Below are 17,351 nucleotides of genomic sequence, written 5' to 3' on the forward strand. Positions count from 1 at the left end.
CCGCCCATTTGCTGGAATTTTGTCGCGTTGCATTGTGGTCTAAGTTTTTTCTTTTGTGGTTTAAATAAACTTTTACGATACGTGAAGTTGTTGTGAAACTATAACTAGCGATATATGTCTTATTTAAATCATTAATTTAGGTTATTCTCTTTTTAACTTTTTCTCTGTGTCGTCACTTCCCAATGTTGCCACGGCAACGGAGTCAACAGCAGCCGTCAGGAGCGCGCGGCTGCTCCACCAGAAACATCAGCTATCGATCTGTGACGACACACTGCTCCACGTGAAGCACCGTCACCCGGAAACAGGAAGTATGGATTCAGCCAACACGGCTAGCAGCAGCTGATGCTAACAACAACAACAACTGTAACGTCAGGAGTAAATCATCATAATAATGTTAATAATAACAATAATGATAATTATTATTATTGTTATTATATTTATTATAATAATAACAATAATGAAACATTAGTTGCAAGTTTGATCTTTTCGTGTCTCCTCAGTCAGTCCAGGTGATTTTCCTCCTGCAGATCCAACATGGCGTCTCCTCCAGGGAGCGGTGAGGAGGAGGAGGAGGAGGGAGGAGGAAGAGGAAGAGGGAGGAGGCTCAGGAGGAGGAGGCTCGGTAGGAAGAGGGAGGAGGCTCAGGAGGAGGAGGAGGCTCGGGAGGAGGAGGAGGAGGGAGGAGGCTCAGGAGGAGGAGGAGGCTCGGGAGGAGGAGGAGGGAGGAGGCTCGGGAGGAGGAGGAGGGAGGAGGCTCAGGAGGAGGAGGAGGCTCGGGAGGAGGAGGAGGGAGGAGGCTCAGGAGGAGGAGGAGGAAGAGGAAGAGGGAGGAGGCTCGGTAGGAAGAGGGAGGAGGCTCAGGAGGAGGAGGAGGCTCGGGAGGAGGGAGGAGGAGGGAGGAGGAGGAGGGAGGAGGCTTGGGAGGAAGAGGGAGGAGGCTCAGGAGGAGGGAGGAGGCTCGGGAGGAGGAGGAGGAGGGAGTAGGCTCAGGAGGAGGAGGAGGGAGGAGGCTCTGAAGGAGGAGGAGGAGGAGGAGGAGGAAGATCCCCAGCTCTAAAGAGATCCAAACCTCCGTTTTGTGGAGGCGGAGCTTCAGGTGGGGTGCAGATGTGATGTGGAGGCGGAGCTTCAGGTGGGGTGCAGCCAAGTTGTGGAGGTGGAGCTTCAGGTGGGGTGCAGCCAAGTTGTGGAGGCGGAGCTTCAGGTGCAGATGTGATCTGGAGGCGGAGCTTCAGGGGGGGTGCCGAGATGATGTCAGACAGACCAGACTTATTAACAGTTTCTCTGCAGTGAAACTGACTCAGGATCAGATTTAACTTCCTGCTGAAACATCAAAGACTTCATTCTGCTGATCAGGCAGAACACACACACGCACACACACACTCTCACACACACACTCTCACACACACACTCACTCTCACACGGAGCTCCTCCCCCGCTGCAGGTTTTTCTTCAGAAGCTGCTGCAGTCGACAGGAATTTGAACTGATCCGGATCAGACTGGGTTCTGTTCATCAGACGAGGTTCTCCAAGGTTCTCCAGGGTTCTACAAGGTTCTCCAGGGTACTCGGTGGGTTCCTGGACAGAGGACATGAGGAGGAGAAACATTCAAAGCTGCTGATCAGGTAAAGACTGTTCCACAATAAAAGCCTCAGAACCTAATCGATGATCTGTAATCAATGAGAAGGTCAGGACATCTAATAAGAGTTATAATTCAGTGCAGTTCTAATTATAATTATTATAACTATTATCATATTATTTTGTTCCCGTTGTTTTATTATTATTATTATTAATATTTAGACTGTTTCTGTCTAACACATTAATTAAAACTGCTCTTGATAGATTAAAAGCTCTTGATAGATTAAAGATGAGTAATATAATAACAATGTTTTACTTTAAAAATCCTTTTGTTCATTAAGAGTTTTATTAAAACAGTGACTTCATTATCTCAGTAATCAATTATCACCTCTTCTCATAATAATAACATAACATACCAATCATCCTGTCACATGATGTCATGAGGCCCAAAGAGATGTCTGAAACCTTGAATCAATAGATCAATATCTCTTATTTCATATCAGTGAACTCCGACGGCTGGGGGCGGGGCTAAAGGAAATCCTACTGAGCATGCTCAGTGGGACCACGATGATGAAACCAGAACTTTACCACGAAAAGTTTATTGGTCATTTGATGCTCTTCATGGTAATAAATCATCTGTCAGCCAATCAGGGCCTGAAACTCTGCTGGTCTGCAGAGAGATGTGGAGGTTGCCAAGGTGACAGACACACACACACACACACACACACACACACACACACACACAGGTCAGGTTACAGAGCTCTCTATATTTATTTTTTAAACTGCTATCATTATTATTATTAAATCAGAACAGGTACAGCTCACAATGCAGATTGTGAGCTGAAGTGACGGTGTGACGGTTTGTGTGCGTGTGCCTGTGTGTGTCTGTGTGTGTGTGTCTGTGTGTGTGTGTGTCTGTGTGTGTGTCTGTGTGTGTGTGTGTGTGTGTGTGTGTCTGTGTGTGTGTGTGTGTCTGTGTCTGTGTGTGTGTGTGTGTGTGTGTGTCTGTGTGTGTCTGTGTGTCTGTGTGTGTGTCTGTGTGTGTGTGCGTGTGTCTGTGTGCTTGTGTGTCTGTGTGCGTGTGCCATGTGACCACGCATGTGTTCCTGTCATTGCACACTGTACCGGAAAAATACATAAAAGATGTATGTGTGTGTCAGCAGTTGACATGATAATGGTATAGTTTTAAAATTATAAATGCAGCTCACACATTCACAGTGATTGTATGCAAAACACAAAATGGATGTGTGTGTGTGTCTGTGTGTGTGTGTCTGTGCGTATTACACAGAATGTTTCAGAAAGTTTAACTAATAATCAATAATTTCTCTACATGGAGTTTGATTGGTTGATGACTTCAGGTATTTGATGTGAGCAGAATCACCTGCTGAGCTCTGATTGGACGCCTGCAGATCACCTGTCAGTCTGCCTGTTTATCTAGCGACCACCAGTCCATCAGCTCTTATTGTGAAGGAGACTTCCTGTCTGTGACGCTGATTAAAGATCAGAGATAGAGTTAAAGGCCTGAGCTGTTACTATGGTAACGGTTCACACTCACCAACGACATGTCACCTGTTAACCTGTCTTGGACCTGGTGTCTGTGCTGGTGTCTGTGCTGGTGTCTGTGCTGGTCTCTGTCCTGGTGTCTGTCCTGGTGTCTGTCCTGGACCTGGTGTCTGTGCTGGTGTCTGTGCTGGTGTCTGTGCTGGTGTCTGTGCTGGTCTCTGTCCTGGTGTCTGTCCTGGTGTCTGTGCTGGTCTCTGTCCTGGTGTCTGTCCTGGTCTCTGTCCTGGTGTCTGTGCTGGTGTCTGTGCTGGTGTCTGTGCTGGTGTCTGTGCTGGTGTCTGTCCTGGTGTCTGTCCTGGTGTCTGTGCTGGTCTCTGTCCTGGTGTCTGTCCTGGTGTCTGTGCTGGTGTCTGTCCTGGTGTCTGTGCTGGTCTCTGTGCTGGTCTCTGTCCTGGTGTCTGTCCTGGTCTCTGTCCTGGACCTGGTGTCTGTGCTGGTCTCTGTGCTGGTCTCTGTCCTGGTGTCTGTCCTGGTCTCTGTCCTGGACCTGGTGTCTGTGCTGGTCTCTGTGCTGGTCTCTGTCCTGGTGCTGGTGTCTGTGCTGGTGTCTGTCCTGATCTATGTGCTGGTCTCTCCTGGTGTCTGTGCTAGTCTCTGTGCTGGTCTCTGTCCTGGTGTCTGTCCTGGTGTCTGTGCTGGTGTCTGTCCTGATATCTGTGCTGGTCTCTGTCCTGGTGTCTGTGCTGGTGTCTGTCCTGATCTCTGTGCTGGTCTCTCCTGGTGTCTGTCCTGATCTCTGTGCTGGTCTCTGTCCTGGTGTCTGTGCTGGTGTCTGTCCTGATCTCTGTGCTGGTCTCTCCTGGTGTCTGTGCTAGTCTCTGTGCTGGTCTCTGTCCTGGTGTCTGTCCTGGTGTCTGTGCTGGTGTCTGTCCTGATATCTGTGCTGGTCTCTGTCCTGGTGTCTGTGCTGGTGTCTGTCCTGATCTCTGTGCTGGTCTCTCCTGGTGTCTGTCCTGATCTCTGTGCTGGTCTCTGTCCTGGTGTCTGTGCTGGTGTCTGTCCTGATCTCTGTGCTGGTCTCTCCTGGTGTCTGTCCTGGTGTCTGTGCTGGTCTCTCCTGGTCTCTGTGCTGGTCTCTGTCCTGGTCTCTGTCCTGGTGCTGGTGTCTGTGCTGGTCTCTGTCCTGGTGTCTGTCCTGGTGTCTGTGCTGGTGTCTGTGCTGGTGTCTGTGCTGGTGTCTGTGCTGGTGTCTGTCCTGGTGTCTGTGCTGGTGTCTGTCCTGGTGTCTGTGCTGGTGTCTGTGCTGGTGTCTGTCCTGGTGTCTGTGCTGGTCTCTGTGCTGGTCTCTGTCCTGGTCTCTGTCCTGGTGTCTGTGCTGGTGTCTGTGCTGGTGTCTGTCCTGGTGTCTGTGCTGGTCTCTGTGCTGGTCTCTGTGCTGGTCTCTGTCCTGGTGTCTGTGCTGGTCTCTGTGCTGGTCTCTGTCCTGGTGCTGGTGTCTTTGCTGGTCTCTGTCCTGGTGTCTGTCCTGGTGTCTGTGCTGGTGTATGTGCTGGTGTCTGTCCTGGTGTCTGTCCTGGTGTCTGTGCTGGTGTCTGTGCTGGTGTCTGTGCTGGTGTCTGTGCTGGTCTCTGTCCTGGTGTCTGTCCTGGTCTCTGTCCTGGTGTCTGTGCTGGTGTCTGTGCTGGTGTCTGTGCTGGTCTCTGTCCTGGTGTCTGTCCTGGTGTCTGTCCTGGTGTCTGTGCTGGTCTCTGTCCTGGTGTCTGTCCTGGTGTCTGTGCTGGTGTCTGTCCTGGTGTCTGTGCTGGTCTCTGTGCTGGTCTCTGTCCTGGTCTCTGTCCTGGTGTCTGTGCTGGTGTCTGTGCTGGTCTCTGTCCTGGTGTCTGTCCTGGTGTCTGTCCTGGTGTCTGTGCTGGTGTCTGTCCTGGTGTCTGTGCTGGTCTCTGTCCTGGTCTCTGTCCTGGTCTCTGTCCTGGTGTCTGTGCTGGTCTCTGTGCTGGTCTCTGTCCTGGTCTCTGTCCTGGTGTCTGTGCTGGTGTCTGTGCTGGTCTCTTAAATACTTGAATGTTCCTTTAATTCTTTCTATTCTTCTTCTCTGCAGGATGTCAGGTAACTGGTCCATCATGCAAATGTCATCATTGGCTCCACCCACTAGCTATGTAGCCCCGCCCCCTACCAACACGTCCCAGTGGCCCCCTCCCCCAGACTGGAAGGCTCCCAGCTTCACCCGGGCCGCTCAGTTCCGCGTGGGAGCCACCTTGGTCCTCTTCCTGTTTGCCGCCGTCAGTAACCTCGCCTTATTGGGCAGTGTTTGGTGTGGGCGTGGCCGGCGGCTGGCATCTCACCTGCGGCCTTTGATGTTGAGCTTGGCGTCGGCCGACCTCGTGATGACCTTCGTGGTGATGCCTCTGGACGCGGTGTGGAACGTGACGGTGCAGTGGTACGGAGGAGACGTCCTCTGCAAGCTGCTGTGCTTCCTGAAGCTGTTCGCCATGCACGCCTCCGCCTTCATCCTCGTGGTCATCAGCCTCGACCGCCAGCACGCCATCCTGCACCCGCTGGACGCCCTGAGTGCACACCGCAGGAACCGAGTCATGCTGCTGCTGGCCTGGAGCCTCAGCCTGCTGCTCGCATCACCTCAGGTAACACAGGACCACAGGTAACACAGGACTACAGGTAACACAGGACTACAGGTAACACAGGACTACAGGTAACACAGGACTACAGGTAACACAGGACCACAGGACCACAGGACCACAGGACTACAGGACCACAGGACCACAGGACCACAGGACTACAGGTAACACAGGACTACAGGTAACACAGGACCACAGGACCACAGGACTACAGGACTACAGGTAACACAGGACCACAGGACCACAGGACCACAGGACTACAGGTAACACAGGACCACAGGTAACACAGGACCACAGGACCACAGGACCACAGGACTACAGGTAACACAGGACCACAGTAACACAGGACTACAGGTAACACAGGACCACAGTAACACAGGACTACAGGTAACACAGGACCACAGTAACACAGGACTACAGGTAACACAGGACCACAGTAACACAGGACCACAGGTAACACAGTAACACAGGACCACAGGTAACACATATATATATATATATATATATACATATATATACATATATATATATATATATACATATATATATATATATATATATATATATATGTGTATATGTATGTGTATATATATATATATATATATATATATATATATATATATATATATAATATATATATATATATAATGTCAATTCTCTTGCTGCTTTTTCTCCCCTTAATCTTTTTAATATTTCATCCAGCAGCTGTACATAAGTCTTTAATATGAATATCTTCCATTAATATTCATGACATGATGATCCGTTGCTCTGCACTGAAGGACAAAGGGAAGAGATCCGTTTACCTGTCTGATGAAAGCAGAGCTCACATGATGAAGTTTATCTTTATGTTCTCATCATCATCATTATTGGATTCATTCTCTCTGATCCAGGTGAAAGTTCCAGAACATGAAATCCCTGCAGGAATGTTCTGATTTTCTTTTGGAGAGATTAAATGTGTGAAACCTCCTGCTGTTAGCTCGGGCTAACGGCTCCCCTTGGTTTCTATAAGGAATGCTAACAATGCTAAGAGGCCATCAGCTGGAAAACTGAAACAAAGTGCTTCACTGAATTTAGCTGCAGAAACCGGTTATTAACCAGTTCGTCAGGAGCCACACTGGAAGTGAAGCTGGTGTTCAAACCAGTACCAGTGTGTTACCAGCCTCTCTGTGAGCTCCAACTGGACTCACCTGAACCCTCACCTGTCTCCTCAGCTCTTCATCTTCCGGGCGATCAGAGTCGAGGCCGTGGACTTCACTCAGTGTGCGACTCACGGCAGCTTCAGCCGCCGCTGGCAGGAAACCGTTTACAACATGTTTCACTTCACCACGCTGTATGTGGTCCCCCTGCTGGTGATGAGCTGCTGCTACAGCCGCATCCTGCTGCATATCCACCTGCAGCACCTGAGAGACAAAGGTAAGACACACCCGTACCACACCTGTAACACACCTGTAACACACCTGTAACAGACCTCTACCACACCTGTAACATATCTATAACAGACCTCTACTACACCTGTAACACTTCTGTAACACACCTGTAACATACCTATAACAGACCTCTAGCACACCTGTAACATATCTATAACAGACCTCTACCACACCTGTAACATACCTATAACAGACCTCTAGCACACCTTAACACACCTGTAACATATCTATAACAGACCTCTACCACACCTGTAACACTTCTGTAACACACCTGTAACATACCTATAACAGACCTCTACCACACCTGTAACATACCTATAACAGACCTCTAGCACACCTTAACACACCTGTAACATATCTATAACAGACCTCTACCACACCTGTAACATATCTATAACAGACCTCTACCACACCTGTAACATATCTATAACAGACCTCTACCACACCTGTAACATACCTATAACAGACCTCTAGCACACCTTAACACACCTGTAACATATCTATAACAGACCTCTACCACACCTGTAACATATCTATAACAGACCTCTAGCACACCTGTAACACTTCTGTAACACACCTGTAACATACCTATAACAGACCTCTACCACACCTGTAACACTTCTGTAACACACCTGTAACATATCTATAACAGACCTCTAGCACACCTTAACACACCTGTAACATATCTATAACAGACCTCTACCACACCTGTAACATATCTATAACAGACCTCTAGCACACCTGTAACATATCTATAACAGACCTCTAGCACACCTTAACACACCTGTAACATATCTATAACAGACCTCTAGCACACCTTAACACACCTGTAACATATCTATAACAGACCTCTAGCACACCTGTAACATATCTATAACAGACCTCTAGCACACCTTAACACACCTGTAACATATCTATAACAGACCTCTAGCACACCTTAACACACCTGTAACATATCTATAACAGACCTCTACCACACCTGTAACAGACCTCTACCACACCTGTAACAGACCTCTACCACACCTGTAACATATCTATAACACACATGTAACATACCTATAACAGACCTCTACCACACCTGTAACATATCTATAACAGACCTCTACCACACCTGTAACATATCTATAACAGACCTCTACCACACCTTAACACACCTGTAACATATCTATAACAGACCTCTACCACACCTGTAACATATCTATAACAGACCTCTACCACACCTTAACACACCTGTAACATATCTATAACAGACCTCTAGCACATACGATACATGTAACACGTTTAACACCTGAAACAGCTCTGTCACGAACTGGACATAACTTAGGTAGCATAGCATAACTTAGGTAGCCTAAACAGTGGCGTGTGGAGTCAGTAGTTCCAGTGGTTGTCTCAGAGAGCTCCTTAGTTCCCTTCTGTGTTTCCACTCTCCTGATGACCATACCTGTAACACATATTTAACATGCATGTAACATACCTGTAACATATATTTGACACAGCTATAACAGACCTCTACCACACTTACATGAATACAGATAACACTGTAACACCTATAACCCATCTGTAACACCTATAACACATCTGTAACACCTATAACCCATCACCAATCTGTAACACATCTGTAACACCTATACACCTATAACACATCTGTAACACCTATAACACATCTGTAACACCTATAACCCATCTGTAACACCTATAACCCATATGTAACACCTATAACCCATCACCCATCTGTAATACCTATAACCCATCTGTAACACCTATAACACATCTGTAACACCTGTAACACCTATAACCCATCTGTAACACCTATAACCCATATGTAACACCTATAACCCATCACCCATCTGTAATACCTATAACCCATATGTAACACCTATAACACATCTGTAACACCTATAACCCATATGTAACATCTGTAACACCTATAACACATCTGTAATACCTATAACACATCTGTAACACCTATAACCCATCACCAATCTGTAATACCTATAACACATCTGTAATACCTATAACACATCTGTAACACCTATAACCCATATGTAACACATCTGTAACACCTATAACCCATCACCAATCTGTAATACCTATAACCCATCTGTAACACCTATAACCCATCTGTAACACCTATAACACATCTGTAACCCATCTGTAACACCTATAACCCATCTGTAACACCTATAACCCATCTATAACACATATAACCCATCTATAACCCATCTGTAATACCTATAACCCATCTGTAACACCTATAACCCATCTGTAACACCTATAACACATCTGTAACCCATCTGTAACACCTATAACCCATCTATAACACCCATCACCCATCTGTAACACATGTAACACCTATAACCCATATGTAATACCTATAACCCATCTGTAACACCTATAACCCATATAACCCATATGTAATACCTATAACACATCACCAATCTGTAACACCTATAACACATCTGTAACACCTATAACACATCTGTAACACATCTGTAACACCTATAACACATCTGTAACACATCTGTAATATTTATAACACATCTGTAATATTTATAACACATCTGTAACACCTATAACCCATCTGTAACACCTATAACACATCTGTAATATTTATAACACATCTGTAACACCTATAACACATCTGTAATATTTATAACACATCTGTAACATCTATAACACATCTGTAACACCTATAACACATCTGTAACACCTATAACACATCTGTAATATTTATAACACATCTGTAACATCTATAACACATCTGTAACACCTATAACACATCTGTAATATTTATAACACATCTGTAACACCTATAACACATCTGTAATATTTATAACACATCTGTAACATCTATAACCCATCTGTAACACCTATAACACATCTGTAACACCTATAACCCATATGTAACACCTATAACCCATCACCCATCTGTAACACCTATAACACATCTGTAACACCTATAACACATATGTAACACCTATAACCCATCTGTAACACCTATAACACATCTGTAATATTTATAACACATCTGTAATATTTATAACACATCTGTAACACCTATAACCCATCTGTAACACCTATAACACATCTGTAATATTTATAACACATCTGTAACATCTATAACACATCTGTAACACCTATAACCCATCTGTAACACCTATAACACATCTGTAATATTTATAACACATCTGTAACACCTATAACACATCTGTAATATTTATAACACATCTGTAACATCTATAACCCATCTGTAACACCTATAACCCATATGTAACACCTATAACCCATCACCCATCTGTAACACCTATAACACATCTGTAACACCTATAACACATCTGTAACACCTATAACACATCTGTAACCCATCTGTAACACCTATAACCCATCACCCATCTGTAACACCTATAACACATCTGTAACACCTATAACACATCTGTAACCCATCTGTAACACCTATAACACATCTGTAACCCATCTGTAACACCTATAACCCATCTGTAACACCTATAACACATCTGTAATATTTATAACACATCTGTAATATTTATAACACATCTGTAACACCTATAACCCATCTGTAACACCTATAACACATCTGTAATATTTATAACACATCTGTAACATCTATAACACATCTGTAACACCTATAACCCATCTGTAACACCTATAACACATCTGTAATATTTATAACACATCTGTAACACCTATAACACATCTGTAATATTTATAACACATCTGTAACATCTATAACACATCTGTAACACCTATAACACATCTGTAATATTTATAACACATCTGTAACATCTATAACACATCTGTAACACCTATAACACATCTGTAATATTTATAACACATCTGTAACACCTATAACACATATGTAACACCTATAACACATCTGTAACACCTATAACACATCTGTAATATTTATAACACATCTGTAACACCTATAACCCATCTGTAATATTTATAACACATCTGTAACATCTATAACACATCTGTAACACCTATAACCCATCTGTAACACCTATAACACATCTGTAATATTTATAACACATCTGTAACACCTATAACACATCTGTAATATTTATAACACATCTGTAACATCTATAACACATCTGTAACACCTATAACACATCTGTAACACCTATAACACCTCTGTAACACCTATAACACATCTGTAATATTTATAACACATCTGTAACATCTGTAACCCATCTGTAACACCTATAACCCATCACCCATCTGTAACACCTATAACACATCTGTAACACCTATAACACATCTGTAACACCTATAACACATCTGTAACCCATCTGTAACACCTGTAACCCATCTGTAACACCTATAACACATCTGTAACACCTATAACACATCTGTAATATTTATAACACATCTGTAACATCTGTAACCCATCTGTAACACCTATAACCCATCACCCATCTGTAACACCTATAACACATCTGTAACACCTATAACACATCTGTAACCCATCTGTAACACCTATAACACATCTGTAACCCATCTGTAACACCTATAACCCATCACTCATCTGTAATACTTATAACACATCTGTAACAGACCCATAACTGTAACACATAATGTAACATCTGTAACAGACCTGCACATCCTGTTGCACATCCACCTGCAACACCTGGGAGACAAAGTTAAGATACACCTGTAACACACTGTGACATCACTAACGACGTCCCCGCCCCCTCTCAGCAGGTGAGTCGTACCTGCGGCGCAGTGGCACCGACATCATCCCGAAGGCTCGGATGAAGACTCTGAAGATGACGGTGGTCATCGTGCTTTCCTTCGTTGTGTGCTGGACGCCGTACTACCTGCTGGGGATCTGGTACTGGTTCCAGCCCGACATGCTGCGCGTCACACCTGAGTACGTGCACCACGGCCTCTTCGTGTTCGGGAACCTGAACACCTGCTGCGACCCCGTCATCTACGGCTTCTACACGCCGTCCTTCAGGGCCGACCTCGCCGCCTGCTGCCGCAGGACGAAGAGCGACGCCTCGCTGCGATCTCCGGACCGCCTGTCCGCCAGGCACAAGGCGGACCCTGCCACCAACAACCAGGCAGGACACTGACCAATCAGAGGACGGGAGTTAATTATGTCACAGTCAGAACGTGTCAGACCTGAACTGGATCAGCTTAAGGGGGACCAGGACTCTCAGATGGTCTTCCTGCAGCTTAAAGAGGACATTTTAGGGCTTTAATATGATTCTGTTGGAAAGAGTTGAATTAAATTAGAGTAGAAAATGTGTTTTATTGATTTCATTCCTGTATTGATCATCAGAGTCCTTTAATCGATAACGGTAGCACCAAACACCTGAAGGGGTCTGTTACGTTCCCCGACTGAAGTCTACGGGAGCAACAATGAGTGTAGCGTTACTTAAAGGGACAATAACCCACAGGCATTAACAAAAATGTGGTTTATTAATCAAAAGCAAAACAAGAACTAAACAAGACGGTACTCCGTATCACTGGATATGGAGTATCAATATTCCAATAGTATGAACGGTAGAACCACAGCACCCTGCCGACCACACGCCACTGGGCCCTCTGGCTGGCTTCCCCAACCTCTTATCCGCCTGAAGCTCCAATCAGCCAATTGCCCTCAGCTGTAGGCTCATCTGCAGGTAGGGGGCGTCACCTGTATGAGTCCTGGGGGTGGAGCCAGAGAGAGAGAGACCAGGAGGCCTCATGACAGAGATACAGAGGTCTGTTGTGGACTTCTTCTGGTCTGGCCGGCACTGGATTCGTGCAGCAGCTCTCTATCTGCCGGTGCCGGAGGGGGGGCCGGGTCTCATCGACATCCAGTCCAGCATGGCGGGCCTCAGGGAAGGGAACTGTCGTATTGCGCAAGACCTCATTTGGACGATCAGTTTTCTCTGTTCAAGGAGCAGCTGTCTAATGTTTGTAATAGAGATATAACATCATGTTCTCACACCTGTAAACTAAACACACTTGTACTTTGTGTCTGTTTATGTATTTGTGGATGTATTTTCTTATTTTCTCTTTAAAAATACAAAAAAGGACAGGTGTTGTAAATTAGACGTCAGATCCAGCTACGCATGGAAGATGCAAGTCGACACCGGGAAGCCTGCTGTTGGTGCCCAGAGAGGAACCTGGAACGAGGGACTGAGGGGCCCATGTGGTGCTCCTGGTGCAGGGGCGACGTGAGGAAGCCCGTCATCGCCCTGGACGACAACCGCGACCAAGGCGGCGTGGACAACCTCGATAAGGCGACCGGGACGTACCCCTGGTCGTCTTCCACAACGCCTTTGTGTCCGCCTACCACGCCTTTCGTGACGTGGAGATCAGAGGAGGAGTTCCTCGAGCAGCTGGCCAGGCGCTCGTGTCTCCGTTCATGGTGAAGGTCGAGATCACGCTATGACGCGAGGATCCGGCCGCCGCGCCACACGGGGGGCGAGTGAGCACACATTCATTTAATCAGCTTCAGACTTTAAACTATTTATTGAAGACAAAGTTATCATTCACAAAGAATCAATAAACAACAAGACGTCTGATTTCTATTGAGTTTTATTTGGTTTTTACGTGTCGAAACATCAGAAAGGAGAACAGGTGAAACATCTTAAAACCACAGAAGAAGAAGTTCGTCACTTCAGGAAGTTGAACTCTTCTTCATGACGTCTGTTCGCTTCAGAAAGCAGTTTAAAGCTTTGGGTGCTTTTCTTTTTCTTTTTAAATGACACATTAATGAAAATAAAAGTTCATCAGAAACATTAAAGCATCTCTTTTCTCATTGGTTCTACGATCTCTACGTTCTACGATCTATACGTCTTCGTTTTAGTTCCTCGACAGTCTGAATTAAACAAAGTTTTACATCTGTGTACAATATGGCTTCAAATCACGGCTCTATGAAATGATGGTGAATCAGCGACTTGACCGTCAGCTGAAAACACGACATTCTCAAATTCGAAGATCAGAAGAAGTCAAACAATAGAAAAACAGGAGGGTAAAAAGGTCCTAATCATAATATTATTAGCAATAATAGTAAAGAATTATTTCATTTTGGACGAATTCCCGGCAACGATGGAAAAATACGAATAAACTGAAGAGAATGAAGTTCTAGAAAAAGAACAGCTAACATTATTTTTACAAACATTTTAGTTTTTTTTTAGAAACACTCGACAGCAACCTTTGACCTTTGACCCAGAGGCGAACACCGTGAGACTGGACATGACTCAATGACACTGAATTCAGCTGAAGAAACTCTGTTTGACTCTGTGGTCTCTGAGTCTCAGAAACTGGGTCTGTAGGTCTCTAGGTATCTGGGTCTCTAAGTCTCTGGCTCTGTAGATCTCTGGGTCTCTGGCTCTGTAGATCTCTGAGTCTCTTGGTCTCTGGATCTTAGTGTCTCTGAGTCTCTTGGTCTCTGGATCTTAGTGTCTCTGGGTCTGTAGATCTCTGGGTCTCTGAGTCTGTAGATCTCTGGGTCTCTTGGTCTCTGGATCTTAGTGTCTCTGGGTCTCTGAGTCTCTTGATCTTAGTGTCTCTGGCTCTGTAGATCTCTGGCTCTGTAGATCTCTGGGTCTCTGGCTCTGTAGATCTCTGGGTCTCTGAGTCTCTTGATCTTAGTGTCTCTGAGTCTCTTGGTCTCTGAGTCTGTAGATCTCTGGGTCTCTGAGTCTCTTGGTCTCTGGGTCTCTGAGTCTGTAGATCTCTGGGTCTATGAGTTTCTGGGTCTTAGTGTCTCAGGGTATCGGGGTCTCTGGATCAGGGTCTCTGGTTCACTGTCAGTGGTAATATTTCAGAGGTATTTTGGAGCTTTTGGTGAAAGCGTCTGTCGTTCAGTTATTTGGTTATTTTAAACACGCTCTTCACGTCACAATATATGAAAATATATATTCACTCCATTTCTTACAAAGTATTTATCTGAAATATAAAACGTGAGCGTTTCTTTTGGTTTTCTCGGACTCTGGAAACCGGAAGCAGAGTGAAAAAAACTAATCGTTGAAAAACGTTTTATTTTTTAAATCTTTGGACGTCGTTCAGCTCATTTTTAAAGAATATTTGGAAATTGGGCTGAAAAGTCTCCAGAATGCTTCTGTTCTCCCAGGAAGCTTCAGGGAGCTCTTCCAGGCTTTAGAAGACAGTATTAAACATTAGAGGTCGTCCAAACGAGGATGCACATCGGACAGGAAGTGGCCGCCTCCGCGAAAATGAGGGAGGGGTGAGGGGTTCAGTCGTCTCTCAGGTGACGACTGAACCCCTCACCGCTTCTTCTCAGGTGGAGGTGAGGCGTCTCCATGAGGACCAGGACCGATGAGAGTCCTCTGAAGCTCCGTTAAAGCTTCGTTCTCCAGGTGAGCTTCAGGGCGCACCTGGATCAGGATGCTATTGAGCTCCGAAAGCAAATCTAGAAGCTAATAGCCCTGAAATATCAGCAGAATGAACCCAGTGCTGCGTAAGATAACATCTGGGATAAGACTTCGGGACCTGAGATCTGGATCAGATTGTGGACTATTAAAGGTCTGGACTTTGGTCCGTTATTGAGCAAATCTAGAAGCTAAAAGTCTTGAAGCAAAGCATTTCAGATGAATTATTAGTGGAAGGTACAATCTGGATCAGGTATCTAGAGGTTCATTAAAGGGCTCTGAACATCAGACTTTGGGCTGTTAAAGAGAAGACCATGACCCAGGACCCTGTTGAAGGGCAGGACTATGGTCCGTTATTGGGCTCAAGAGGATGATCTCTATGGCCTGTTACTGCTGGAGAGGATCTGGAGGTTTTGGACTTCTCAAGGTCGGTACTGTGGTCCACCTCCAGAGGATTTTGGACCCTCACTGCTCAGATCTGGAGCAGGTTTTGCAGCTTAGAAGGTACGATCCATGTGCAGGTTTTGAAACTAAAATCTAAAACAGGTTCATGGAGCTCAGAAGACATCTTTAACATCTGAAACAGGTTTTTGGGCCCTGAAAGCAGCACTGGAGTCAGACAGGAAGTCAAAGTCAAAGCTTCTGTGATTTCTCTCTTCCAGCTTCTGGAAGAACCGGCCCATCGTTGGAGGCTTCAGGGGAGCGGCATTCAGAGGGGTTCTGGGCGACGGTCTGGCACAAGACATCGCCATTGGTACAAAAAGGTAGACAATTGGCTAAAAGGGCCCCAGAGGGGGCTTTTGGTTTTGAGGTAGGTTAGCTTGACTGGAGCTTAGGCGTTTGGCGTTGAGCCCGAGGTAGCTCTCTTTGGAGGTAAAGAGTTTGGTGGAGGTCGGGGGGGGGGGGGGGGGGGGGGGGGGGGTATGACTCTCGGCCTCCTCTACATCCTGACTTGAGGCGAACTCGGTGACACACACAAACACTGAAAGGCTAAAGTAGCGCAGAGGAGAGTCCTCCACAGTCACCTGCTGACCAGAGAAGTAATACATCCTTTGGCTCCGGGTCTCAGAGGTCTTTCATCTGAACCTGATCCTCTGAGGACCAGGTCTCTGGTCAGACCGGTGGAAGGCCTCGTCAGCTCGGGATACTTGGCACCGATGGTGACAGAATCAAAACTGAAGGAAAAAGGTTTTGGTTTCAACAGGAAGCATCCGGGACGCCACGATGGTGACGTCAGCATCTGATACCACAAGGGAACGGAGTCACCTGATCACCGGCAAGAGTCACCTGATCACCGGCAAGTCACCTGATCACCGGCCGGAGTTACCTGAGGTGGTGTAAAGTACCTCTGGGTGGTCTCTAGGTGGTGTAAAGTACCTCTGGGTGGTCTCTAGGTGGTGTAAAGTACCTCTGGGTGGTCTCTAGGTGGTGTAAAGTACCTTGTGGTATCAGATGCTTGCTGGAAGATCCTCAGACTCATCATCTAAAAGATAAACTCTAATCTCAGTCATTCATAAAGGCTGAAGTGGCTGTAAGGCTGTCAGGAGGAGAGGATGAGACCACAGGCTGGAGGAGGAGGAGGAAGAAGAAGAGGAAGAGGAGGAAGAAGGAGGCTCAGGAGGAGGAGGAGGAGGTTTATCCAGTGCCTGTTCCGGGCTGGACGGGTGGAGTCGCTTCAACCATGACCATCACTGGAGGAGGGGCGGAGTCACGTCTCTGTAGGCGGAGCAGACAGGAAGAGTGTTACATGATGATGTCGTGTGGACTAAACCACCAAAATAAGAGCCCTGTTGTGTCAATAAAAACTAGGACAAAACATATTTGTAAGCTACACATCACATGACACATCACATGGCA

At 45.8% G+C, this 17,351-nt stretch overlaps 2 protein-coding genes across 6 annotated transcripts in view; one reads left to right on the forward strand and one right to left on the reverse strand.

The window, feature by feature from the left end:
* Nucleotides 1-17,351, reverse strand: part of pnp4b (purine nucleoside phosphorylase 4b) — a 392,972-nt gene that overhangs the window by 64,875 nt on the left and 310,746 nt on the right. The gene's annotated exons all lie outside the window — the stretch shown is intronic.
* LOC117745582 (gonadotropin-releasing hormone II receptor-like) lies at nucleotides 77-12,563 on the forward strand. Of its 4 annotated transcripts, XM_034554010.1 has the most exons (6): nucleotides 77-308; nucleotides 1,445-1,624; nucleotides 2,081-2,274; nucleotides 5,179-5,719; nucleotides 6,925-7,126; nucleotides 11,863-12,563. In XM_034554010.1, exons 3-6 carry the CDS (start codon nucleotides 2,258-2,260, stop codon nucleotides 12,237-12,239), a joined length of 1,137 nt encoding a protein of 378 aa, XP_034409901.1. In that variant the 5' UTR covers nucleotides 77-308; nucleotides 1,445-1,624; nucleotides 2,081-2,257; the 3' UTR covers nucleotides 12,240-12,563. The 4 variants fall into 4 exon arrangements, with proteins under 4 accessions (XP_034409901.1, XP_034409903.1, XP_034409904.1 ...); XM_034554012.1 differs by lacking the exon at nucleotides 77-308 and having other exon boundaries at nucleotides 1,091-1,624; nucleotides 11,866-12,563; XM_034554013.1 differs by lacking the exons at nucleotides 77-308; nucleotides 2,081-2,274 and having other exon boundaries at nucleotides 1,091-1,624.

The sequence above is a fragment of the Cyclopterus lumpus genome, chromosome 16, assembly GCF_009769545.1.
Source record: "Cyclopterus lumpus isolate fCycLum1 chromosome 16, fCycLum1.pri, whole genome shotgun sequence".
In the NCBI taxonomy this organism is placed as follows: domain Eukaryota; kingdom Metazoa; phylum Chordata; class Actinopteri; order Perciformes; family Cyclopteridae; genus Cyclopterus; species Cyclopterus lumpus.